We start from the raw sequence: 27,315 nt of genomic DNA on the forward strand, positions 1-27,315 counted from the left end.
GATCCCTGAGCCCTGATGGCTCTATATGGCCAAGTAAATTTAAAGTATTACAGAATTTGCATTAGAGGCTTAAATCTTTCTAACAGTCAGTGTACCCAGTCTTTCTAGGGGCTTGGATATAAATTTATGTAGGAATAAGAAATCTTATTCTGGGAAACCTGGCCTTAGCCTGGAATTTGGTATCTACGTTTCTGTTCTGAGACTCTTAGTCATAGGACATAGATACAGAGGGATTCACAAGATTCATTCTTCTATTCATAACAATAAAATTTACTTGGATTTTCTCTTAATTGGATTCTTTATTTGTCTTTTTTTTTTCAATAAGCACATACTGAATACCTCCAATGTATAAGTTACTTTGCAGAATTCTGTGGGAGTATCTGTATAAGACTTCCCTCAGGCAAGATGCAAAGACAACATACCACTTGGGTTACTGAACAGCTTTGTCAGTTACTCATGTTTTAAGTATAATACTTAGATTCTACCTTTTACTTGGGAAAGTGTATTTTGCTTCCATTTCTTAAGCTAATTTATTTTGGGAAACTAGGAATAACTATGTAATTTTTAAAGAACTTTAGGCTTATTGGTCTCTGAAAATAATAGAGTTTACTAATTTTGAACTCTCATTAAGAATCAATTCAAAATCAAATATTTAGTATCTACTGAAGCACATTTCAAAATTATTGACACTATTTCATATTTCAAGGAATTTACAACTTAGTTATTTATTAACTTGTTATTCTAGTGATAGAAGTCAGTAAAGAATTCTCTATTATTTTTTGGTAATATATTTTTAAGACTTTGTACTAATTTGATAATCATAATGGAACATTTTCAGATTGCAGGTTTGCAACATTTGTATTCCCTGATAAAAGCTTGTGCCTTCTATCATTGCTTAATTCTTACAGCCATTGAAATAAAATAGCAAGATGAATGGATTAGAAATATAAGGGAAATCGTGGTATTTAAGATATCCACTAGAAATTAAATGTGTGTTCTCTTGACTTCTTAAAACTCAATCTTAGAAATTTCTGATCAGTATAATTTTGTAATTTGTACTTGTTCCTTTGATTTTCATAGTGTTTTAGTTATAGCTACTTACTTCACTTTTTTGTACTCTAAATTCAAGGGTATGTTTATTTAGGGAGTTCTCTTGTGGCACAGTGGATTAAGGATCTAGCATTGTCACTACAGCGGCTTGGGTCGCTTCAGTGGCATGGGTTTTATCCCTGGCCCAGGAACTTCCACATGCTACAGGTACAACCAAAAAAAATAAAATACCATGTTTTTGTAAAAATGTTTATTTAAAAGACATGAAATCTTAACTTTAAGTTAGTGGGTATCTTTATAAAATAATATAGCATCCATTTTATCATTCATGGTTTTTTTGGTCATCATTAAGGATTAAATTCTAAATTACAATTTTTATCCAAGAAATCATACATTGAACTCTAGTGACTAAAACGTCTTTGAGATGATTTTTAAAAATTTATGGTGTTTTAGGTGTTGGAATTCCCTCATAGCTCAGTGGGTTAAGGATCCAGAGTTATCACTGCTGCGGCTCTGCTTACGGCTTTGGCACAGGTTCAGTCCCTGGCCTGGGAACTTCTGCATGCCATAGCACGGCCAAAAAAAAACACTTACAGTGTTTTAAGTGTTTTAAATTACTTAATGTTTGTAATGATTATAAATACATTTCTGGATCATAATTTTCAGTTCATAAATAAATGCTCCAGTACCTGGAAAATGGTAATAGGGGTAACTCATATCTATATGTAATTATTAATGGACAGTAAATACATTTACGTGTCTGTCAGTAAATATCAGGCTAACTGGTTTTTATGTCAGCAGACTGAGAACTATGAGCAGAGAATACGTGAGCAACAAGAACAGCTGTCACTTCAACAAACTATTATTGACAAGCTAAAATCACAGTTACTTCTTGTGAATTCTAGTCGAGGTATGTTCATGTTAAATTTTTATGTATTTCTTAAACCTCTTGGAGAAGAAAAATATGGAAGTCAAGTTTTTCTGTTTTATTTCTCTATTATTTCTCACTAGTACTGATATTTTAATAACTGTAGTACAGTTACATAGTATGTTTATTTAAGAAATGAACACTTGAAGGAAATGGCAAAATGGACAATCACATATACTATATGGTGGAACTCGAAGTTGATAAAACTTCTTAGTCAACACTTTGCTAATAAATAGAAAAGGCTTTTAAAATTCCTATTACCTTTTAAACCAAAAATTCAAATTCTAAGAATGCATCGTAAAATATTTCTTTAAGTACTCAAAGACATGTATGTAAGGATGCTCATCACAGTATAATTTCTAATAATGGAAAACTAGAAATAAATGTTCAGTTATAGTCATTCATATAGTGAACAACAGGTAAGTATCCAAAAAAAGTGATGATAATAGGTGTTCACTTCCTAACAAAAGATGATTCTTATGTGAATTTGTATACATTGGAAAAGAAAGTTTCTGATAAAATATAAACCAAAGTGTCAACAAGAATAATTCATAGATGATAAAAATTGTGAGTAGCTTTTAATTTTCGTTTTTCTTGACATGACTGTATTTTCTAAGTTTTCTATAATCAGGGAGTACTTATGCAAATAATTTTCTTAAACAAGAAATGCTTACCTGGAAATATGACTTAAATAAAAGTCTAATTGCTGTTGCTGGTGATAAGCTACAAAGAGCATACTTCCAGTGTTCTAAATTTTACGTATTTTATATACTACTGATATTGGAAGAGTAGGGGTTTTGTATGTTTAGTGGGAATGAAAGTAGAAAAATATGAAGCAAATATGCCGTAATCTAAATGAGCAAATCTAAATTGTCAAAGAAACTATTATCTAAAGAATTTTTAAAACTTAGCAGTTTAAAAATCACTGCTCTTTAAAACTAGGTGTTTGGATTTGTGTTCTCTTTACTTTTCCAGGTGGTACCAAAAACAAGAATTTTCCACTTATGTCCATGAGGTTTTTGTCTTTCAGATAACAGTTATGGTTGTGTTCCCCTGTTTGAAGACAGTGAAGCAAGGAAGAATAATTTGACTCTTGATCAGCCACATGATAAAGTAAAATCAGGAATACCAAGAGAAAAAGAATCAAAGGTAGACTGCGCTGCCGGTTTATTCTCTAATGGAGATAAATGAGAATTAGGTTCCACAGACTTATTGAATTATTTAGTCAGTATTCTATCACAGTTGGGATGGGCAGGAACAAGGGGAAAAGTGGATAAGATTCTTTTCAGTCCTAACACTGCTTTTGCAAAAAAGCAAAATTTGAGTGCCCATACGTAGCACATCTTGCTCATTTTATTTTCTTAAAGTACACACCCCACTAGAATTCTAAACAGAAATCCTATATATATAAAGTGACTTGCGTGTTCCTAAATATCTTTGAAGCATTATTTCCAAGTAAAATAAAGGCTTAAATAAGTTAAATAGTAAGACACAGATGATACTGAGCTAGAAAGTAATATTCTAGTTTTTTTATTTGCCTATGCTGAATTAAAAAACAAAATCTATTTAACTAGTTCAAGCAGAAGTCTTCATTGAAGCAATATGGAAAGGAATATTTTATATCTGTAGAGAGACATGTTCAAGGATGTTCATGCTACGTTGGTCAGAAACAACCTAAACATCAGTAGCAGAGTGGTACATTTTTACAGTTAAATATTTTAGGAATATTAATATACCTAAATTTCAAAAAGTGTTGAATAAAAAAATAGAAATTACAAAATGATAAAATGGGGAAATGTATGCAGATTTTTAAACATATAAAACATTATGACATCATTTATAAAAACATAAATATGGAGTTAAAAGTATAGAAACATGCAGGGATGTTCATTAGAAAAATTAAGTTGAGGGGAAGAGACTGTGATTCTGGGAAAAGAATAAGAGTTTCAGTTGTATCTGTAACTTTCCGGTTTTGAAAGAAAAGTTCTGAACCAAATACGGCAAAATTGTAATGCTTGTTAAATCAGAGTGGTGGATATATAGACACATTATTCTCCATGTTTTTCTGAATCATTGAAATTTTATATGTAAAAATGAATTTTTTAATGAGACGAGTTGGGTTTTTGTGGGATGAAACGGCTTTTGCATAAAATAAGGTCTTCTAGCAAATGAGGACTCAACATACACAAGACAATTATGTGAAGCATGTAATATTTCATTTCCCTCTAAATAAGGTAGGAGATTTTAACTTTGTGTGTCAAGGTTATTCAGTTACCAGTCCCATAACTAATACTATCTTAACTTGTTTTTATTTAATATCAAATCTGAGAAATTCAGAGAAGAAGTTCTCTTTTTCTTTTTTTTTCTCTTTGTCCACACCACAGCATGTGGAAGTTTCTGGGCCAGGGATCAGAACCTGAGCCATAGCAGCAACCCAAGCTGCAACAGTGACAACACTGGATCCTTGACCCTCTGAGCCACAAGGGAAATCCTGAGAAATTCAGTTTTGACACTTTCCCCATAAATAAAAATTTAAGAAATGGAAAATTCCCTACAGTATCTCCCAGTTCCTATTCTTTATTCAGAATTAAATTGGTTTTTTATTTGACTATTCAGCTCTCTTCACCCTTACTCCAATTTCCATTTATCCAAAAATGTTAATAAACACAAGAAACCACACCACTGGAACATGTTTAGGTTTATTTGCAAAAGACAAGATTCAGAAACAGTGATTCCGACTTAGAATTTCATATTTGAGCCTATTATAGTAAATTTAAAAATGATTGAACTATAAAATGCTGACATAAATTTAGTGCTTATGCAAATATTTGCAGCCCATTTTCCTGTTTCAGTGACTTCTTGTTTTTTTTTCAGTGACTTCTAAATTTCATTATTTACCATTAATTTTTAGTCAAAATTATTTATTCCAATTATAACATCTATTTGAAGATAATAAAATATCTCCATCTCAGAATCATAGGTATTTTTGAAAATAGCAACCTTGATTAGAACAAAAGGGATGACGTGAAAGGCTTTAGGTATGTTAATAATTTAGATTATTCTAAACTTTGATAATTTGTTATTTTTGAAAAGTTTAGAGTTTGTCAATTAGTGTTCAAAGGGAACCTTCAACAGAATTCTTTTTTAAATTACATTTGCTTTAATTTTATAAGATGTCTATATCTCTAAAATATATATTTGAGTACCTGGGCTGAAATTTAGTGTAAATAACAGAAATCATGTCAAAGATGGCTTATTTCCAAAAAATTAATAATGTTGCATCAATTATTATTTCATGGAAGGCTAAGAAAAAATATATAAAGCTCCAAGTAAAAAATAAATCTAAACTCAGCGAGAAGTTCCCGTGTAGCACAGAGGAATCTAATCCGACTAGTATCCATGAAGATGCAGGTTCAATCCCTGGCCTTGCTCAGTGGGTCAGGGATCCTGTGTTGCCATGAGCTGTGGTATAGGTCACAGAGGCAGCTCGAATCCTGCATTACTGTGGCTGTGGGGTAAGCCGGCAGCTGTAGCTCTGATTCACCCCCTAGCCTGAGGACTTCCATATGCCATGGGCGCAGCCCTCAAAAGCAAAAAAATAAATACATAAAATAAACTCAACGAGTTCTCTATCTTTACTAATGGGGAAAGACTTATTTAACAGGTACATATTTAATACTTTGAATAGCTCATCAACTCAGTCTTCTTGTACTATAATAAAAATTAAGGAGTTCCCGTCATGGCTCAGTGGTTAACGAATCTGGGTAGGAACCATGAGGTTGCAGGTTCGATCCCTGGCCTTACCCAGTGGGTTGGGGATCCGGCGTTGCCGTGAGCTGTGTGGATGCGGCTCGGATCTGGCATTGCTGTGGCCTTGGCGTAGGCCAGCAGCTACAGCTCCAGTTGGACCCCTAGCCTGGGAACCTCCATATACCACAGGTGTGGCCCTAAAAGAACTAAAGACAACAACAAATTAATTAACAGTCTTATATTTCAGCTTTTTTGTCTTACCATATATATCTAAAGCCAAAATGCTAATGAGCACTAGACATAAAAAAATTAAAGAGAAGAAGAAATATCTTCTAAAAGAATGGATAAATTGGATTTATTGAATATTTAAGAGCTGGCTGTATATTCATTGTAAAAAATTAGGCCTAATTTAGAAAACTACTGGCTGGTTGAAATTAAAATATTTTCCATTGGCATATATGTTGATCTGTGCTCATTAAGTTATAATTAAATTCACTTTTAGCTAATACAAGTGAAATCCTTTTCTTAAGAATTTTGAATGATGTGGATATATTAAGGTTTTTCCAAAATGAAAAAAAAAATTTCATATTGGTTGCAGTTTTGTAAAAGCATGCATGTATACACAAGACATGCATGTATACGCTAGAAAACTGCTACTAACCACTTATATTCCTTTTCTCCTCCTGTTTAGTGGGTAGTTTGAAGATTTCTTTTAAACTATCTCATTTAGGACTTGGTTAGATTATTTGAGAAGGGAAAGACCCCTAAATATTCTATCAAATGACAACTATGGCTTCTTTGGAGAATGAGACACAGAGTAGAGGGAAAAGGAGTATGTTGAAGGGAAAGAGGTCCTTTTAGAAAATTATATTTGAGAAATATGAAATTTATAGTTCTGTTCACGATAATCCTACACAAAGAGTATGTTAAGAGTCCTTTGATTTCAGCATTGCCATGAGCTGTGGTGTAGGTCACAGATGCAGCTCAGATCTGGTATTGCTATAGCTGTGGTGTAGGCCAGCAGCTGTAGGTAGCTCTGATTCAACCCCTAGCCTGGGAACCTCCATATGCTATGAATATGGCCCGAAAAAGACCTAAAAAAAAAAAAAAAAAAGAATAGAAAAAGTCCTTTGATTTCTAAAAGGACATAGAGAAGTCAGGATAGCAGAAGTTGTATCACTAAATGAATCCTTAGTACTGTTTGTAGGTTAGAGACATTAGAGGAGAAGTACTCAGTTTAATGGAATACCTGAGTTTTACCTCCTGTACACCACAGCAGTTTGCACATTCTTTTTTTTTTTTTTTTTTTTTTTTCCTGTCCTTTTAGGGCCGCACCAGTGACATATGGAGGTTCCCAGGCTAGGAGTCTTATCGGAGCTACAGGTGCTGGCCTACACCACAGCCACGGCAATGCCAGAGCCAAGCTGCATTTTCGACTTACACCATAGCTAACGGTAACACCAGATCCTTAACCCACTGAGAGATGCCAGGGATTGAACCCGCAACCTCATTGTTCCTAGTCAGATTCATTTCCGCTGCACCATGATGGGAACTCTCGAGTAGTTTGCACATTCTTGATGAGATAGGACTCATTGTATTATCTGTCATATAACAAAGGACCCCAAATTTACTCCAATACTTAGCAAAACTATTTATCATCTTACCTTTTATGAGTCAGAAATTCAGGAGTGACTTAGCTGGGTGGTTCTGCTTGGGATCTCATGTGATCGAAGTCAGGATGTGCGGGCCAGGGCTTTCAGTCATTTGAAGGCTTGACTGTGGTTGGAAGATCCACTTCCAAGATGGTTGTTGGCAGGAGACCTCACCAAATGGGCTCTCCTCACAATGTACCACCTATCTTCCTCTGAGTAAGAAAGTAAGAGATCCAAGGAGGGAGCCACAGTGCTTTCTAGTCTAGTCCCTAAAAAATCACATACCTGGAGTTACTGTCATGGTGCAGTGGTTAATGAATCCGACTAGGAACCATGAGGTTGCCGGTTCGATCCCTGGCCTTGCTCAGTGGGTTGTGGATCTGGTGTTGCCGTGAGCTGTGGTGTAGGTTGCAGATGCGGCTCAGATCCTGAGTTACTGTGGCTCTGGCGTAGGCTGGTGGCTATGGCTCCGATTAGACCCTTAGCCTGGGAATCTCCATGTGCCTCGAGAGCGGCCCTAGAAAAGGCAAAAAAAAAAAGAAGACAAAAATAAAATAAAATAAATAAAAAATAAAAATCACATACCTTTGCTTCTACTTCATCTGTACATTGGAAACAAGTCACTGAATGCTCCAGAGACAAGAAAATAAGCTCTCGAAGACTATCAGAGATTTCGTAGGCATATTTTTAAAGCATTATAAGGATTGTAGATTGTGGTGTACAGAGGAGAGTACCAAAAAATCCTGTTAGTATTAATTGCAGATGAAATAAATATCATAGCTAATTATCTTGAGAATAATTTCAACAATTCTAATATGAATATAGACTTTCCAGAGGATATTAACGGAGCAGTGCTTTTTTTTTTAATTTAATTTTTTTTTATGGCCTCACTTATTGCACATGGAAGTTCCCAGACCAGGGACTGAATCCAAGCCACAGCTGTGACCTATTCCAGATCCTTTAACCCACAATGAGCAGTGCTTTAGAGAACCAAGAAACTGTTGCATGTTATTACTTACTCTTTTTTATAACCAATTTTAAAAATTAAAAATATTTGTATATAAGAAATCAAATAACAAAAATGCACACACTGGTTCTTGGCAAAAACTACTATCTCATGTTCAAGACACCATTGTCAGACATAGTAACGTATGTCATGATAGCAGTTATTACTTAATGTCATGATAGCAGTTATTATTTAACAAATTTTGTATTTTAATATAAATACAAATTGGCATTGTTTAATTCACTTTTTTAAAAAAGCTGGGATTGTAATATACTGGGTCATTTTTATGATCTTGAAAACAAGATTTTTTTTATAATACTGCTTCTGGGAAGCACTTCACTTGCCAAATTAAATGCTATCCTAGGTGACTAGGGTTAGATGAAAATTTTTTTCCTCATCTTTCTATCCCACTTTTTGTTGTTGTGGAAGTTACAACAAAGGTGTAGAGTGTTTTGACATAAAATATGTAGAAAGCAATAATATAGAATACATAAGAGTTTAGTGATATTGGTAAATTTTCTTCACTCATTCATTCAGTAACTCTGAACTGCCCTCTAACTGATTTAATAACCAAAATAGGCCTCATTGAATATTGTAAAGTTATTTCAGATTCTAGGATCCAAGATGCAAAGTAAATATTATATGAGTTTATTCGAACTTTTAACTGTTTAGAGACCATGTGTTTATGTGTACAAAGAGCTGTTTTTATCCTTTATTTCTGATTATGTATATGTATACATATATATAATTTTTTTTTCTTTTTGCTGCACCTGCATAATGTGGAAGTTCCCAAGTCAGGGATCAAACCTGTGCCACAGCAATGACCTGAGCTGTCACAATGCCAGAGCCTTAACTGCTAGGCCCACCAGGGAATTCCTATAATTTATTCTTTACACATGTCTTTTTTCATCTGAGTTACATGCTTTAAGCAAAAGTTTAAAAATACAAAGAATTCAGTTGTTACTGACAGATGCCAGGCACTTGGCATATTTCTAATGTAGCTATCATTGTGATTAGATCAGCAGATAACATGGTAACCTTGAGGAGAAGGAAAGATTTTTTTTAGGTTTAGAATAGTAAAACAGTGATGGAGCTGTGGAGCTGCCATCAGTGCTAACATTAAGGAAATAAGATGTGCTGTACCTGGCAGTTGCAAGTAAATATAGAACCTCTGACATGTTTGAAGAAAGCTGATGTGTAAAAATTCACTTGTCAGTCACTTAGACAAGAAGTATTTATTGAACTCCTTCTATTTGCCCAGTCTTGCTAGTCCTCGATAGGAATAAAAGAAAAAAAAAAAAAAAAAAAAAAAAAAAGACAAGACAAGATCTTCCCCCTTTAAGGAGCTACAGTCTGGTTGGGGAAACAGATTTGGAGACCCAAAGCAATTAGCAAGCATTTTAAGACAATGTGAAGTCCTAATTACAACAAAATGAAATCCTAGTTATCATTTTATGCATAGATAAAGAATATAGGATCTTCCCCTTGTTGGTATAGTGGGTTAAGGATCTGGCATTGATGCAGCTGTGGCACAGGTCACAGCTGCGGCATGGGTTTGGCAATCTCTGGCCCAGGGATGCAGTCACAAAAATTGAGTTAGAATGTTCTCTGCAGCCCTGATTTTTCTTGATCAAGGCATAAAGGCTGTTTTTTCGATTTCAGTAAGTTGGATCTAGCCCTCCAAAACAGTATTATTTCTTTTCTTAATATGGTATAATGTATCATCCTAAAAGTTCTCAAAATCTGTTTTGAAGATACTTGTTTTTCAGAGTTAAAAATGCTTCTTGTGATATGTTGTGGTTGGTGGCTTTGGGGTATTTTGTGTGAAGTTTTTTGTTCTTGTTGAATTATATGAACACACAGATAAGAGTGAGTATTTTAATAACTTTCTTTTTTTTTTTTTTTTTTTTTTTTGTCTTTTTGCCTTTTCCAAAGGCTGCTCCCTCGGCATATGGAGGTTCCCAGGCTGGGGGTCTAATTGGAGCTATAGCCGCTGGCCTGCGCCGCAGCCACAGCAACTCGGGATCCAAGCCACATCTGCAACCACATAACAGCTCACGGCAGCGCCAGATCCTTAACCCACTGAGCAAGGCCAGGGATCAAACCCGCAACCTCATGGTTCCTAGTTGGATTCGTTAACCACTGAGCCACAATGGGAACTCCCTAATAACATTTTTATAAACTGTGGATAGTCTTTTTTGATACTACACTCAAACTTGGCAAGTGGTAGTTTCTTAATGTTAGTTGCAGTATAAAAGCTGAAACCAATGAACTTTTTTCTATGTTAAAAACCATTGATCTGTCTTATATTTTGTTGTTTTTTTTGTTTGTTTGTTTTATTGAGGTATAGTTTATTTACAAGGTTGTGATAATTTCTACTGTACAACAAAGTGACCCAGTCATACATATACATATGTCCATTCTCTCTCAGATTCTTTTCCCACTTAGATTGTCACAGAATACTGGGTAGAGTTCTCTGTGCTGTATAGCAGGTCCCCTTTGGTCAATCATTACATATATCTCTGTGCATATGCCAGTGCCAAGCCCTCAGTCCATCCCTCCCACCCCCTCATCTGTCCCCATTGATAACCATAAGTTTTTCAAAGTCTGTGAGTCTATTCTATTCTGCAAATAAGTTCATCTGTATAATTTTTTTTAGATTCTACATGTAAGTTGTATCATATGTTTGTCTTTCACTGTCTCACTTCACATAGTATGATAGTTTCTAGGTCCATCATGTTGCTGCAAATGGCATTATTTCATTTTTTATGGCTAATATTTCATTGTTTGTATGTATCACATTTTTATCCATTCCTCTGTTGATGAACACTTAGGTTGCTTCCTTGTCTTGGCTATTGTATATAGTGCTGCAGTGAACATTGGGGTGCATATATCTTTTCAAATCATGGTTTTCCCTGGAGAGATGCACAGGAGTGGGGTTACTGGATCATATGGTAGTTCTATTTTTAGTTTTTTTGAGGAACCTTCATATGGTTTTCCATAGTAGTTGCAACAATTTACATTCCCACCAACAGTGTAAAGGGGTTCCCTTTTCTCTACACTCTCTCCAGCATTTATTGTTTGTATGCTTTTTTTTTTTTTTATGAATGATATTTATTTATTTATTTATTTATTTATTTTTTGTCTTTTTGCTATTTCTTGGTCTGCTCCCACGGCATATGGAGGTTTCCAGGCTAGGGGTCCAATCGGAGCTGTAGCCACCGGCCTACACCAGAGCCACAGCAACGCGGGATCCGAGCCGCGTCTGCAATCTACACCACAGCTCACGGCAACGCCGGATCGTTAACCCACTGAGCAAGGGCAGGGACCGAACCCGCAACCTCATGGTTCCTAGTCGGATTCGTTAACCACTGCGCCACGACGGGAACTCCTGTTTGTATGCTTTTTGCTGATGGCCATTCTGACTGGTGTAAGGTGGTACCTCACAGTGGTTTTTGGCTATCCGTATTTCTTTGGAGAAATGTCTATTTAGATCTTCCGCCCACTTTTTAATGGGGTTGTTTGTTTTTTTAATACTGAGCTGTGGGAGGTATTTATATATTTTGGAGATTAATCTTTTGTGAGTTACTTCATTTGCAAATATTTTCTCCATTCTTTGGGTTGTCTTTTTGTTTTGTTTATGGTTTCCTTTGCTCTGCAAAAACTTTTAAGTTTAATTAGGTCCCATTTGTTTATTTTTTTTTAATTTTCATTACTCCAGGAAGTGGGTCTGAGAAGATATTGCTGCAGTTTATGTCAGAGAATAAGTGGTTGGCCTATTTTTTCAAGTTTTATAGTACCTGGTCTTACATTTATGTCTTTAATCCATATTTTTATGTATAGTGTTACAAGCAACTGTGGTCAATTAATCTATGACAAAAGAGGCAAGAATATATAATGAAGAAAAGACAGTCTCTTCAATAAGTGGTGCTGGGAAAACTGGACAGCTGCATGCAAAAGCATGAAATTAGAACATTCCCTGTATTGTATTTTGAATGTATCTTTAATATATGTGTGATTTTGTAGCATTATAAATTGGTCACTTGGAAACTGCTGATTCACTGGACTATGCAAATCTTCCAAATATTGACTTATTTCATGATATAATATTTTAAATTTTTTCATGGACAGCAAATCTTGTTTTCCTTAAAGTAGGAAACTAGCTTCATTTGCTTTTTAGGAAACATCTGAATAACCATAGCTTGCATAATAGTCATTCTTTCAAGTAAAAATGGCATTCCATTTAAAAAGTGGCTAGTTCAGCTTGCAGCTCAAACATTGCACAAGTACTTTTTCCCAAGACAACCCTGTACTTTAGTATGAAACAGAAGTCCTTGTGTATACTTCCCATTTTTGTCACACAGAATATTAAAAATGGTAACTTGGGCTCAGACTTCAATAAAGTTATTAATTTTTACTGTGTCTTAAAAGACATTCTTTGTGTGTATATATGTGTATAACCGGGTCACTTTGCTGTACAGCAGAAATTGACAGAACATTGTAAATCAACTATAATTTTAAAAGAGACATTCTTAGGTGAAACTGGCTTCTTTTTTTACTGAGTACATGGCATTGAAAAATATAATGACTACAGTTTAGTATCATGGCCTTGGTCATACTCAGGTACCAGGAGTTTTACTCACCATTGCTTTTGTACCATCAGTATAAATGCCAGCACAATTTTAAGAAAGGCAAATAATATCTAATACTATTGTCACAGTTGTTGACCCCATGAATTTCAGGGTCTTGGATTTGATTTTACTCTACCTACAAGCTAATTAGTTAACCGGTTGCTATTTCATGGATGCTGGAAGAAGATTCAAAACTCCTGGATCAGAGAAAAATGGTCTTTATTACTTTTAGAACAGCAAGCAGCTATAGCATTATATTTGCATTGATTCTGTGGTAGCGGGCACAAGGTAGACACACAGATGGACACCTGCACATGCAATGGGTTGCATTAAAGGAGAGGAACATTAAGTTTGGGAAACCTACCATTTTTATAGCAAGCAGTAAGTACCCTGCTTGTTGGCTGAGAAGGAGATATTGCCTCATTCCTCAAGTTTGTCCTTTGCAAACACAACCTTGAAAAATGTCCCAGGTAAATAACAATCAGAGCCTTACATTCTTTTGTTTGTTTGTTTTGGTTAGGTGGGGTTTTTTTTGTCTTTTTAGGACCACACCCATGGTATATAGAGGTTCCCAGGCTTGGGGTTGAATCGGAGCTGTAGCCACCAGCCCACACCACACCCACAGAAACGCAGGATATGAGCCATGTCTGCGACCTACAGCACAGCTCATGGCAATGCCAGATCCTTAACCCACTAAGGAAGGCCAGGGATCCAACCAGGATCCTCATGGATACTAGTCAGATTCGTTTCCACTGTGCCACAACAGGATCTCCTTACATTCTTGACATGCACAGTGAAAATGTGCAGGGATACTCAGGGCCCATGCAGGTCCTCTATACTAGCAGTGAATCCTTTGAAGGGCTCTCAAGACCCCCAGTGAACTTAGACTATATTTTGATAACCACTGGTTTTACCAGATTATATTTCCATTAAAAAATCATGTTGCCTTTTTTCTTTTTTCTTTTTTTTTTTTCTTTTTTTCCACTTTTTAGGTCCACACCCACATCATATGGAGATTCCCAGGCTAGGGGTCGATTTGGAGCTACAGCTGCCGGCCTACACCACAGTCACAGCAACGCCAGATCCAAGCTGCGTCTGTGACCCACACCACAGCTCACAGCAATGCTAGATCCTTAACCCACTGAGCGAACTCAGTGAAGCTAGGGATCAAACCCTCATCCTCATGGTTCTTAGTTGGATTTATTTCCGCTGTACCACAAAGGGAACTCCCATGTTACCTTTTTTCTCAGTAAGTTACTTACTTTTCATCCTACTGAAAAAATGTCATGCCCTAAGAATACTTTAGCAAGTCCACAGTTACCCTTATTTGTGCATGGAGATCATATTGCTTGCTCATCAGTCCCTTTCACATTTACTGAGTAATTGTTTTACATCTTTATACTCTGAATCATTATACCTGTAAATTGCTTCTGGTTACCTGTCCATACTTACTGTATTAAGTCTAGAGCAAACTGAGTTTTGACTCTAACCTGTTAAAAGATAGTGTGGTGCCTGATGTATTTCTTGAGTTGTTCCACAGAACCCTAGACCTCTGAAATGCTGCATACTAGGTATTCTGTATAATTTTTAAAGGCACAAGAATGTCTTATAGGATCCAAAGTCAACAGTTAGAAAACTTCTTACTTCATTTTACTACAGAATCACTAGCTAGCACTTTCCCCAATATTGTATTTTATAACTCTTATTGAATATTCCCCTTTAAGATATTGCTAGAATTCGATGGGGGAGAGATGGAAAAGACTCACCTGATTTTTCATTTGCACCTAAAGTGTTATGCTCTCTCAATGTCTTCATTGCTTGCTTAAGGCACTCTTACCATGTTATGAAAGCCCTCTTTTTCCCTGAAAGATATTCTTTTCTTTGCCAATTAAGACTTCTTTCCATACACTTGATACATTAAGTCAGGTAGATAGATAGATTCTAGAATCCTAATAAAACTATCATAAAGTAGTTCCCAGGCATTCTATAAGTCATTAACTTGTGATTTTTTTTTTCTCCACTAAGTTCCTTTTGGAAAACCAAATAATTCCAATAGCTTTTGTTTGGATAGCTTTTGTTTTCTCTCTCCCATTGTGTTTATCAATAGTGGTGTGGTTTTTATTCCATATTTGATGGATTTTACCCACTATTATTTCTATCCCCAATAGCCCTTCACTATTTAACATTAAGATTAGCATGTTCCTGTCTACATTGCATCCAGATAATGAATTGTCCAGATTCCCTGAAAGTGTCATCTGGAATGTATTGCGGCTGAATGGCCAATGGCCACAGTAAATCTTGCTTTCCTTCTTGATGCTGCTGCTTGAACATTCTCTCCTCCTCTTTTCATGCTGCAGCCTCAGAATCTCTATTCTTGTCCCTAAGTCTTGTTTCTCATCTTGGCCTGAGGACAAAGTGAAAACTTCTTTATAAAGCTGAATCTAAAGCTCTCCCTTTTTTTTTGATAAATGTCCATTTCTTTTTTACATGAAGATAATAGATCTTTATAGTTATTTTTATTTACTGTTTTTCTTGGCAAAGTAAAAAGTTAATAGCCCTTTATCAGACCCCCCATTTTTGTTTTGAATTTTACTATTCCAGGAAAGCCTAATCTCAGATTCTTTAAGGTTTTATCTTTCCCTAAGATTTTTTGATGCTAAGGAGAATGGCCTTACATTAATAAAGGAAAATGAAGATTACCAGTGTGTATCAGATTTGAGGAAAAGGTGATTATGTTGTCTTTTAAAACTTAGTGCTCTGCAATAGCGAATGAAACAAGTAAAAATATATTGGATTGAAAGAGAATTAAGAGTGGCTCTCAAGAGAGAGTGAGGCTAAAGATACAAACTTTAGGAAATGAATACTCAAAAGCCTTAACCTAAGAATGAATAATAAGAAACGTGTATAATGAGGAAGAACAGTGTCTGAATCTGAGAGAAAGCCCTCATTTTTGATCCAAAAAGAACCAGGACCAATGAAAATAGCAAAACTTAAAAAGAAAACCTAAATATTATACTGGTAGCCAAAAAATGTCTCAAGAAGGAAGAGCTCTTCACTAATGTGAAATGTTGTCAAATGAGCATTAAGCAGAAGGCAAGCTTTAGAAAAAGTCATTGGATTGGTGATTAAGACATCTCTGGAAAATCATGGTGAACCCTCAGGAGAATGGAGGGATTAAAAAAAAAAAAAAACAGTTTGGAAGTTCAGCTTCTGTTACAGAGGAATGAGTACTGAACAAACCATCCTCTACAAATAACAGTAATAACTGTATGACATAACAACAACAACAACAAAAAAGAACAACCACCTGAGGACTTTGGATATTAACTTTGCATATTTTGAAGAGTCGTCAAAAGGTAGAGCATGTAATTGGCTCAGTGGGTATCTCAGTTTTCTGTGGTTTTGTCCTGAGGGTGGCCACAGTTGCAGTGACTGAAATTCCACTTGAAAGCCCTCCACCATTCTGGCTGGAAGAACCAGGAAGGAAAATGAGCCCAGGATAACCGTGATTGCTGTAGAGTGAAGGAAAGAGCCCTAGAGAGGAGAGAGCCAGAGGAAGAGAGCTCGAAGTTTTGTGTATAAGCTCAGCCCAAGTCTCTGGCTCTCCCAAAACCCAATGATGTACGGGCAAACTGAAAGTTGTTTGCAGCTAAGGCATCAGAGAGTGAACTGAGATCTGAATTGCTGTTCTTCAAATGAGTGACAGTTTTTAGACTGAGTTTAACCAACTTAATTGCCTGCAAAAACAAAAATATCACCACCCTTTGGCACCATGTAACATAATGACTCCCCAGCATAAAATTCATAGTATTTGGGGTACAACCCAAAATTATTCATATTTGGCAAGTCAAGAAAATGTGACCCAGTTTCAAGAGAACAGATACCAATCCTTAGATGATGCAGATATTATCAGACAATGATTTTAAATCAGCTACTTTATCTATGCCCAATCATCTAGTAGGAAGTAGTTAAGGAAGCAAGAAGAGGATTAAGGTTTTGAGAGGATAGAGTTAAGAGTGGGGTATCCATGGTCATGCTTTGTCAAATGGTTAACATTTAATAACAAGTTTGAGAAATACTTAAAACTATGAAATTTTGGTTAAGAAACGTTGCCAAATTGCCACTGCGAACAAGTAAGCTTGTTTGACAGAACTTGAGTACATCTACCTAGGTGATTTGGGGGTGTAAAATTCTTCTTGGACATTCTTGAGCACAAAAAAGGCTTTACCAAAGGTTTTTTCCCCCAGGCAATATTTAAACATCAAAACTTGGCTTATAAATATGCCTTACTGAGAAATATATTCATTGTATGACAGGTTTTAGAATCTTAAAATAGTTTGCATCAGTGCACTATGTAAATGTTACCCTTCTTTATCTACCACACCATGCTAGATAACCTTACTACTTCACTTCTCTCACAGCCAAGACCTGTGCCTGAGAATTTAAGAGCCTGGGGCAGTAAGGCTTGGGTTCCAATCACAGCTACTCCACCAACTAAACTGTAGACAAAATACTTGACCTCTCCAAAGCCTTAGTTAATATAGCAAACTTTAAAATCAAAGTACTTGGAGTCCTGTTGTAGCTCAGCGGTAACAACCAGACTAGTATCCATGAGGACACAGGTTCGATCCCTGGCTTAACTCAGTGAGTTAAAGATCCAGCATTGCCGTGACCTGTGGTGTAGGTCACAGACTCAGCTTGAATCTGGTGTTACTGTGGCTGTGGTGTAGGCCAGCAGCTGCAGCTCTGATCCAGTCACTAGGCTGGAAATTTCCATATGCTGTGGGTGCGGCCATAAAGAAGGATAAAATAAAATAAAAGTAGTCGTTTCACAAGACTATGTAGATTAAATTAAATAATTAATACATGCAAATAGCTTAAATAGCAGCTATTTTCATAAAGATATTTTCTGTTCACCATGGAAATGATATAAAATCAGTGTAGAAAATGAAAAGGGTTTTCCCAAACCATTTCTTTTTTTTTTTCTTTTTTTTTTTTTTTTTGTCTTTTTAGGGCTGCACATGTGGCATAGTGAGGTTCTCAGGCTAGGGTTGCATTGGAGCTCTAGCTGCCGGCCACAGCCATAGCAACTCGGGATCCGAGCCAGCCACATATGTGACCTACACCACAGCTCACAGCAATGCTGGATCCTTAACCCACTGAGTGAGGGCAGGGATCAAACCTGAGCCCTCATGGATACTAGTCAGATTTGTTTCCGCTGAGCCTTGACGGGAACTCCCCAGATCATTTCATCTTAAATGTAGCGTTCAGAGAAGGGGTGAGGGAAGTATGGGAAACCTTACTTTTTTTAATTGGTCATTGAAGTTACTTTTCCATTTTGCATAAGGTCATACCTACAATTAGATATTTCTTCCTATTAAGAAAATAAATCCAGGGGAGTTCCCGTTGTGGCTCAGTGGTAATGAATCCGACTAGTATCCATAAGGACACGGGTTCAATCCCCGGCCTCACTCAATGGGTTAAGGATCTGGCGTTGCCGTGAGCTGTGGTGTAGGTTGCAGACCTGGCTGGGAGACGTTGCTGTGGCTGTGGTGCAGGCTGGCAGCTACAACTCCGATTTGACCCCCTAGCCTTGGAACTTCTATATGCCACATGTGTGGCCCTAAAAAGCCAAAAATAAATAAATTCAGGAGGATATATATATATATATATATACAAGGAACCTAATACAAAGTGAAAGACTAAAAAGGCAGTAGGAAAGTATTAATCTCATTCTGCTTCAAAATTCATAGAATTGAAATTACAGTAATTATTTTTCAGTAAAGTTTTGAACATTTTTTTAATGTTTTATTATAACATTGAATTGATAGAAGTTTTTTGGGATTTACATTAAACAAGAACCCTGTAAAGAACTTGGAAGTAATTTGGATATTTAATTTTATTTTTATATTGTTTATTTTCTTACCACTTCCTTCAAAACTCTGGGATGGATCCCATTTTGCCCTGGAATTGTTCCCACACTGGCAGTGGATTTGCCTAGCACACTGCATCATGTGGAACAGGCAAGGCTCCTAGGATTTGTGCTCCTGCCTTTCTGAATTTTCAGTTATTGAGAGTGAGAGAACCATATATTTCACATGGCCATAAGTGAGATACAAATAAATACAATTTCCTTGTAGTTCTTAAAATTACTTTTGTCCTCAGACTTACTATGCTTTTATATTCTTATCAAGCCTCTTGTAATTTTTTTCTATTCCTATTACTACCTTCATCTCTTCCCTTCCCTTTCTCTGCCCTTTTCTCATTTTCTCCGTAATTCAGCCATATTTAGTGCTTGACTTCACCATAACTTATATCTCTAAAACTGGTAAATTCGGAGTTTCCACTGTGGTGCAGCAGATTGTTAGGGATCCAGAGTTGCTGTGCCTCTGATTTGGATTTGATCCCTGGCCTGGGACCTTCCATATGCTGTAGGTGTGGCCAAAAAAAAAAAAAAAAAAAAGGAAAGAAAGAAAAGAAAAAGGAAATCTGGTAAATTTAACCTTAGTTTCTCTTTTAACATTTCATTCTTAGTTTTAAAAATCTAAGAGAGGAGTTCCCGTCATGGTGCAGCAGAAATGAATCCGACTAGGAACCATGAGGTTTCGGGTTCGATCCCTGGCCTCACTCAGTGGGTTAAGGATCCAGCGTTGCTGTGAGCTGTGGTGTAGGTCGCAGATGTGGCTGGGATCTGGCTTTGCTGTGGCTGTGGTGTAGGCTGGTGGCTACAGCTCCAATAAGACCCCTAGCCTGGGAACCTCCATATGCCATGGATGCAGCCCTAGAAAAGACGAAAAAAGACCAAATAAATAAATTAAATTAAAAAATCTAAGTGATAAATGAATTTTAGAGGGAATTTTTGATGTGAAAACTGGAATAACGTCATAGTCATTGCTATAATTCAAATACGTACCCTTGAAAACTTAACCCTTTATTCAGTATGAGACTTTTAAAGTTTAGATTCCTTCCATATGAGAGATATACCTATAGGTGTTAATGAGTTTGAATTGAATTACCTTTAAAAGTTCTGTAACTCAATTTAATTTTGCTGACTTTAGTTGCTTAAAATCTTTAAGAAAAAAACATGATTCTGATTAAAATTTTTTATTGCATTTCTTTTCCCCTAGCTTTATGGAGTTATAAGTTGACAAATAAAAATTATATATATTTACAGTATATACAACATGATGTTTTGACATGTGCATACATTATGAAATGATTACCATAGTCAATCTAATTAACATAGCCATAACTTCACAGTTATTTTTCTTTTTTATTGTAGTGAAAACATTTAAGATTTAAACTCTAAAATGTTCAAATTTCAAATATACAATATAGGAGTATTAACTATAGTTGCCATGCTATACGTTAGACCTCCAGAACTTATCTGTCCTGCATGACTGAAACTTTGTACTCTTTGACCAGCATCTCCCCATTTCCTCTCCCCCAAATCCTGGCAACTACCATTCTTTTTTTTTTTTTTTTTTTTTTTTTTTTTTTTTTTTTTTTTTATCTTTTTTTAGGGCTACACTTGTGGCATATGGAAGTTCCCAGGCTAGGGGTTGAATCAGAGCTGCAGTTGCCGGCCTATGCCAAAGCCACAGCAACAGTAGATCCAAGCCTCATTTGCAACCTACACCACAACTTACAGCAACACCAGATCCTTAACCCAGTGAGCGAGGCCAGGGATGGAACCCACATCCTCATGGATACTAGTTGGATTCTTAACCTGCTGAGCCACAACAGGAACTCTAGCAATCACCATTCCGCTCTGCTTCTATGAGTTAAACTTTTTTTAGGTGCCACATATAAGTGAGATCACGCTGTATTTGTTTTTCTGTGCTTGCCTTATCTTATTTTACATATTGTCCTCCTGGTTCATCCATATTGTCTCAAATGACAGGATTTCTGTCTTTTTATTCCCCCACCCCCTTTTTTTTTGGCTGCACCTGCAGCATGCAGAAGTTTCTGGCCAGGGTTCAAACCCAAGCCACAGCAGTGACAACACCAAGTTTTTAACCACTAGACCACCAGGGAACTCCATGATTTCCTCCTTTTTCAAGGCTGATTATTCACACACACATACAATATTCTATTGCGTATATATCACATTTTCATTATCAACTAATCCATCAATGGACATTTAGATTGAATTAGTTTCTTGGCTATTGTGAATCATTTCTGTATTTCTCATGTGGATTTATAAAATGAACAAAGTACTTTCATTTTTAGTAGCAAATATTAAAAAGGCAGGCATTGGGGAAAATGTACATTTCTTTCTTAGAAATGTTGATATCTAACAGCTTTTAGATTCCAACACAAAATCATTTCCCAGAGTTCCCTTCGTGGCTCAGTGGTTAACAAATCTGACTAGGAACCGTGAGGTTGCGGGTTCGGTCCCTGGCCTTGCTCAGTGGGTTAAGGATCCGGCATTGCCGTGAACTGTGGTGTAGGTCGCAGATGCGGTTTGGATCCCATGTTGCTGTGGCTGTGGTGTAGGCCGGTGGCTACAGCTCCGATTCCAACCCTAGCATGGGAAGCTCCATATGCCGCAGGAGTGGCCCTAGAAAAGGCAAAAAGACAAAAAAAAAAAAATTTACCATTGTTTTTGCAGTAAGAGTAAGAAAGTTTTGGACTAATGAAATATTAGCCACTTTTTGTTTTTTTCTCCTTCTTAAATATCATTACATATTCAACTAGGCCTTGAACAGAACATTTTTTTATATAATACGCATCTATGAAAAGCTTAAATTGATTTACACTAAAACAAATTCTCCCAATTTACATAAGAGGAAATTTAAGGAATCATTTCACAACGTCTTCCAACTGTTTCAAATGGGTTTATCTTAATGATTTAGTTGAATGACTTCTCCAGTGCCATACTGGAAGTGTAAATGAAAAATACGACGTGTAAAACTCTTATTTCAGTATTCATTCCACAAGTTCGCCATTTCCAAACTAGTACTTGGAACAGTTTATAATGTTAAGTATTTTAAGTTTTAGTACCTCAAAATAAATTCGTTTGTTGAATGATTTAATGTTTAAAATCTCCTAAAATAAAATATTCAGAGTTCTCTTGCTTTCTTATTTGAAGTTGCAATAACTTCAACTTCCTGTGGTGCAGGGTCCACCTGGATAATATTTGAAAATAGGAAAATATAAGTTCTGTCTTCTAATATTTACTTATTTTTTGGGATGCTCAACAAACTGTAATCTTCATTAGGTAAGATAATTTAGCATTTAAAAGAAAGTGAGTTTCTGGGGAAAGTGTTGGAGTTGCTATTGACTATACTTATCTTAAATCCTTTGGGGAAAAAAAACATCATTTTCAGAAAGTTGTGTCAAATTGCCACAATGGAAAATAATAACATTCTACACCTACTCTGGATAAAACTCTACTTTAAAATGTCTGTCAGAGAATTCCCCCCCACCTTTTTTTTTTGAACTGACATATTATGGTCTCTTTTGAAATTTTTTCTTGGGATGAAGGGGTGTAAAACTTTCATTTGGAATAGATTTACTTGGTGCAAAAGTACAGTACATTGCTTAGTACACTCAGTAATGATTTTCTTCAACAATAATAATAACAAAAATTTTAAGCAGAGCTATTCCTCACCCCAAAGAAGCTTGAAGACCTTCATTTAGATACTTCGTTGGCATACCCCCATCAATTGAGCCAAGGAATCTTTTCAAGATACATTCCCCCATACCAGTTATCAAATCTAAACATCACAGAAGTAAGTCAACACCAGTTATTGTGGTAGGTCAAACAAAAATTTATTTTTCTTTTTCTACCTTTTCCTTCCCCCTTTTTTTTTTTTTTTTTTGGTCTTTTTGCCATTCCCACGGCATATGGAGGTTCCCAGGCTAGGGGTCCAATCGGAGCCGTAGCCGCTGGCCTGTGCCAGAGCCACGGCAACACCAGATCCGAGCCGCATCTGCGACCTACACTGCACAGCTCACGGCAACACCAGATCCTTAACCCACTGAGCAAGGCCAGGGATTGAACCCGAAACCTCATGGTTCTTAGTCGGATTGATTGACCACTGGACCATGACGGGAACTCCTCCTTCACCTCTTTCTTCTCGCCCTCACCTGAGTTTTTAGATTTCTTTAACTGTAGAACCAGTCATTTCTATTTTTTGTCAAAATCAGTATTTAGAAAACTGGAATAGTCTTCATTACTACTCCCTGTAGTTATATCTTTGTTTTCAGGCTAAAATTACAGAGCACTTATTTTTGGTTCTTTCTAGCTCCTAATAAAATTTTTTTTCATGTTGAGAATTTCTTAAAAGAAACTAATCATTCCATTTAATTAATCACTTGTTTTGTTATTTACTATCTTAAATTGTCACATCTTCTCTGATTTTGTTGCTATTGATATAAATATAATATAACCTAAGAGTTTGTTTTCATAGTTGTAGCTTCCTAAATGTTGCTTAGCTTTAAAATGTTGACTTTTTCCTAGTCCACACTAAAATCCATTGAATGGGAGTTCCCGTCATGACACAGTGGTTAACGAATCCAACTAGGAACCATGAGGTTGCAGGTTCAATCCCTGGATTAAGGGATCAGTGGGTTAAGGATCTGGCATTGCCATGAGCTGTGGTGTAGGTCGCAGACGTGGCTCGAAGCTGGCATTGCTGTGGCTATGGCATAGGCCATTGGCTACAACTCCAACTAGACCTCTAGCCTGGGAACCTCCATATGCCACGGGAGTGGCCCTAGAAAAGACAAAAAGGCCAAATAAATAAATAATAAATTAAAAAACTAAAATCCATTGAGTATTCTAATTGCACATAGCACTAAAGAACAACCTTGCCTAACATTTTTAAAAACAAATTTCGAATGTGAAAGTATCTTCTGATATGATTGCTTTTATAAAGCTTAAAAATCAATTTTAATCCAGAAGAAGACACGGCGTAAATGTTTGTCAGACAAGAAATATGCAGCAGCAGGAGTTCCCGTCGTGGCGCAGTGGTTAACGAATCCGACTCGGAACCATGAGGTTGCGGGTTCGGTCCCTGCCCTTGCTCAGTGGGTTAACGATCCGGCGTTGCCGTGAGCTGTGGTATAGGTTGCGGACCGCGTTGCTGTGGCTCTGGCATAGGCCGGTGGCTACAGCTCCGATTCGACCCCTAGCCTGGGAACCTCTATATGCCGCGGGAGCGGCCCAAAGAAATAGCAAAAAGACCAAAAAAAAAAAAAGAAATGTGCAGCAGCAAATGATCTTTATTTTAGCTCAAACCGACAACATAATACATAAAATAAAAAAACTGTTTTGGTTGCCAAGATTATATTCTACTAATGATAACACTATTTTAGAGATGTTAAGCAAATGCTAATGTTTAGAAAAAGCTGGAATAGTAGCAGTAAACTGAAAAAAATTGGAGAAGATAACTAATTTTAAGAGAAACAAACTAGAGCCTTGAATCCTGGTTTAGGGAAAACCTGAAGAACAAACTAGACTCCTAAGAAATTGAAAGAACCTTTTAAAAAAGCAAGATTTTTAGGGGTGGTGTACTCAGATAAGAAACAGTGAATAAAATCATCCATTTTAAAAATAGCTGTATTGACCTTAATTGAATAAAATCTGAAAGTCACCTAAGTCAAACACTGGTTTGAATTTGAACTTAGATAAGACCTACACAGTTTTATGTAATAAAATTTATAAATTATAATCTATGGTTAAGTTATAATTACAATTATAATCTATGGTAGAATTATCATTTATGATTGAACAATATTAGAACTTCTTCAAATATTTGAATTTATCAATTTGTAGCTTTAAAAGCTACACAAAGTTCTCTAGGTATTATTGAAGTTCTTTTTGAAATCTAAACTGCACAGTAGATTATTACATGTTCTTTCATGTTGACTGTCAGATAAATGTAATACCGGTTGAAGCCACAGGGTGGGAGTGAAAGGCAAGAACTTGTGTTAAAGCAGCTTAAATACATAATTGTACTATCTTTAAAATGCTTGTTAAATGCTAAGGAGCTGTAACTTGATTTTCTTTATTCCTCTGATTCAGCTGCATTTCTCAGCAAAGAATCTATAACAAAATACAAAGATCGATTTAAATATTTAGCCAATAATGGAAAAGAAGTGAACAGAGGGATTTTTTTTTCCCTCAAGTTTCTAATCATGGCAGATGCTTGGTGATTAGAGTGGCAATTTGATCAATATATGTATTTGAGGAAATTTCTTGAATTATCAGTACTGCAAATAGTAATTGAAGAAGTCACCAGAAATACTCATGTCTTCATCTTATTTTTCTACCTTCATTTTCCTTTTTCCCTGAACGTTCTCCTTTAAAAAAAAAAATTAAAAAAGAGTTCCTTTTGTAGCTCAGTGGGTTAAGAACCCAACATGGTATCTGTGAGGATATAGGTTCAATCCCTGGCCTCTCTCAGTGGTTTAAGGATCTGGAGTTGCTGCAAGCTGCAGCTTCAGTTCAGCCCCCAACCCAGGAAATTAACATGTGCCAGAGGTTGGTCATAAAATAATGTTAATTAATTAAAAAGTCCATTGTAGGAGTTTCCTGGTGGTCTAGTGGCTAAGGATTCAGCATTGTCACTGCTGTGGTCTGGGTTGGATCCCTGGCTAAGAAACTTCTATGTGCCATGGGCATGGCCAAAAAAAATGTGTGTGTGTGTGTGTGTGTGTGTATATATATATATATATATATATAGTACTATATATATATATTAGTACTTTATACATGTGTATACATGTGTGTGTATAAATATAAGCTAACTAAACCTATTTTTCATGTGTGTGTGTATAAATATAAGCTAACTAAACCTATTTTTCAATGAAGCAGATAAATTTTCCATTGTGTTCTATTAGCCCTTTCTTTTTTTTTTTTTTTTTTTTTGTCTTTTTGTCTTTTTGTTGTTGTTGTTGTTGCTATTTCTTGGGCCGCTCCCGCGGCATATGGAGGTTCCCAGGCTAGGGGTTGAATCGGAGCTGTAGCCACCGGCCTACGCCAGAGCCACAGCAACGCGGGATCCGAGCCTCGTCTGCAACCTACACCACAGCTCACGGCAACACCGGATCGTTAACCCACTGAGCAAGGGCAGGGACCGAACCCGCAACCTCATGGTTCCTAGTCGGATTCGTTAACCACTGCGCCACGACGGGAACTCCTATTAGCCCTTTCTTATTTGAGTTTAGAAGCAGTTTAAAGTGGTAATCATTTTATATCTTTAAGGTAAGAAGACAAGAGATTTCCTCAAGAAAAGAAACTGTACCAGGGAGTCTTGGCATTCCTTTATTCCATGAAAGGTAGTAATGTACCCCTTTTTTTCTAACTCTACAAATATTGAAATATATTTTAATGTACATATTTTTAAATTTTAGCAATTGTAAGAGAAAAGCAGCCTTTTAAAACTAGAAGAGACCAACTCAAGTTTCCTCTCTGCTAAAATGACCTAAATAAATCATTCAATGAATAGCAGAGATGGGTCTAAAAACTGAATTCTCTGAAGTTCTCATATTTTAGTAGGACAAGTGTTATGGCCACATTTTTTTATATGGATGTATCTTAATGTTAACCTTGTCAAAGTGAGGAATATTTCATTTTCTTCCATGTAAGATATTTACAGAGGACAAAAAGTCAATACACTGAAATTTCTAATGTAAGAATGAGACATCCAGCATAAGTGTGATATATGAATAAGTAGATATGCTAGTCTGCACTACATTTATGTATTAGAACTTTAATTTATCACTTACTTTGTGCCTGGCTCTCCAAATATTAAAGTTGTTTTAGGAAACATTTTCTAGGAATTATAAATGATTTTTTTTTAAACTTTAACCTTTCAGTAACTACATTGTGCTGCATTAAAAGGTGCTATGTAGTTCTTTTGTGGCACAGCAGGTTAAGGATCTGCCGTTGTCACTGCAGTGGCTTGGGTCACAGCTGTGGCACAAGTTCGATCCCTGGCTCAGGAATTTCCACACATGCTGCAGGCCTGGACAAAATAAATAAAAATTTTAAAAATAAAAAGTGCTATGTATATTTAATCATGGTTTTTAAAATTTGAAGCTATGGCCTTACATTTTAAAATACTGATTTATTTTTAGGGGTTATGTAGAGAAGACTTTCTGGGATCTGAAAGAAGAATTTCATAGAATACGCATGCTAGCAAAAGCACAAAAAGACCACTTAAGCAAACTTAATGTAGCAGACACTGCAGCTGGTAAGGTTTGATTTAATGTACAGTAATATTAATTTTATTGGTTGTAATTGATTTATTTTTTATTGTAAAAATATTTCTATTAAGTTCTGAG

At 36.1% G+C, this 27,315-nt stretch overlaps 1 protein-coding gene across 15 annotated transcripts in view; it reads left to right on the forward strand.

Moving 5' to 3' along the window:
* The window catches only part of TANK (TRAF family member associated NFKB activator), a 96,540-nt gene that overhangs the window by 58,943 nt on the left and 10,282 nt on the right, over positions 1 to 27,315 (forward strand). For 13 of the 15 annotated variants that reach the window (XM_085001234.1, XM_085001235.1, XM_085001226.1 and 10 more), the window contains 4 exons: positions 1,852 to 1,960; positions 3,009 to 3,127; positions 26,234 to 26,307; positions 27,109 to 27,224. In XM_085001234.1, coding sequence (XP_084857360.1) covers positions 27,164 to 27,224 — 61 coding nt within the window. In that variant the 5' untranslated portion in view covers positions 1,852 to 1,960; positions 3,009 to 3,127; positions 26,234 to 26,307; positions 27,109 to 27,163. Of the gene's footprint in view, positions 1 to 1,848; positions 1,961 to 3,008; positions 3,128 to 26,233; positions 26,308 to 27,108; positions 27,225 to 27,315 lie in introns of all 15 variants that reach the window. The other 2 variants (XM_085001223.1, XM_085001222.1) reach the window with 1 other exon arrangement.

The sequence above is a fragment of the Sus scrofa genome, chromosome 15 (genome assembly GCF_054392235.1).
Source record: "Sus scrofa isolate SSC_HxYL_T2T_F1_AM1 chromosome 15, Sscrofa_HxYL_maternal_Yorkshire_Landrace_v2.0, whole genome shotgun sequence".
Classification (NCBI taxonomy): domain Eukaryota; kingdom Metazoa; phylum Chordata; class Mammalia; order Artiodactyla; family Suidae; genus Sus; species Sus scrofa.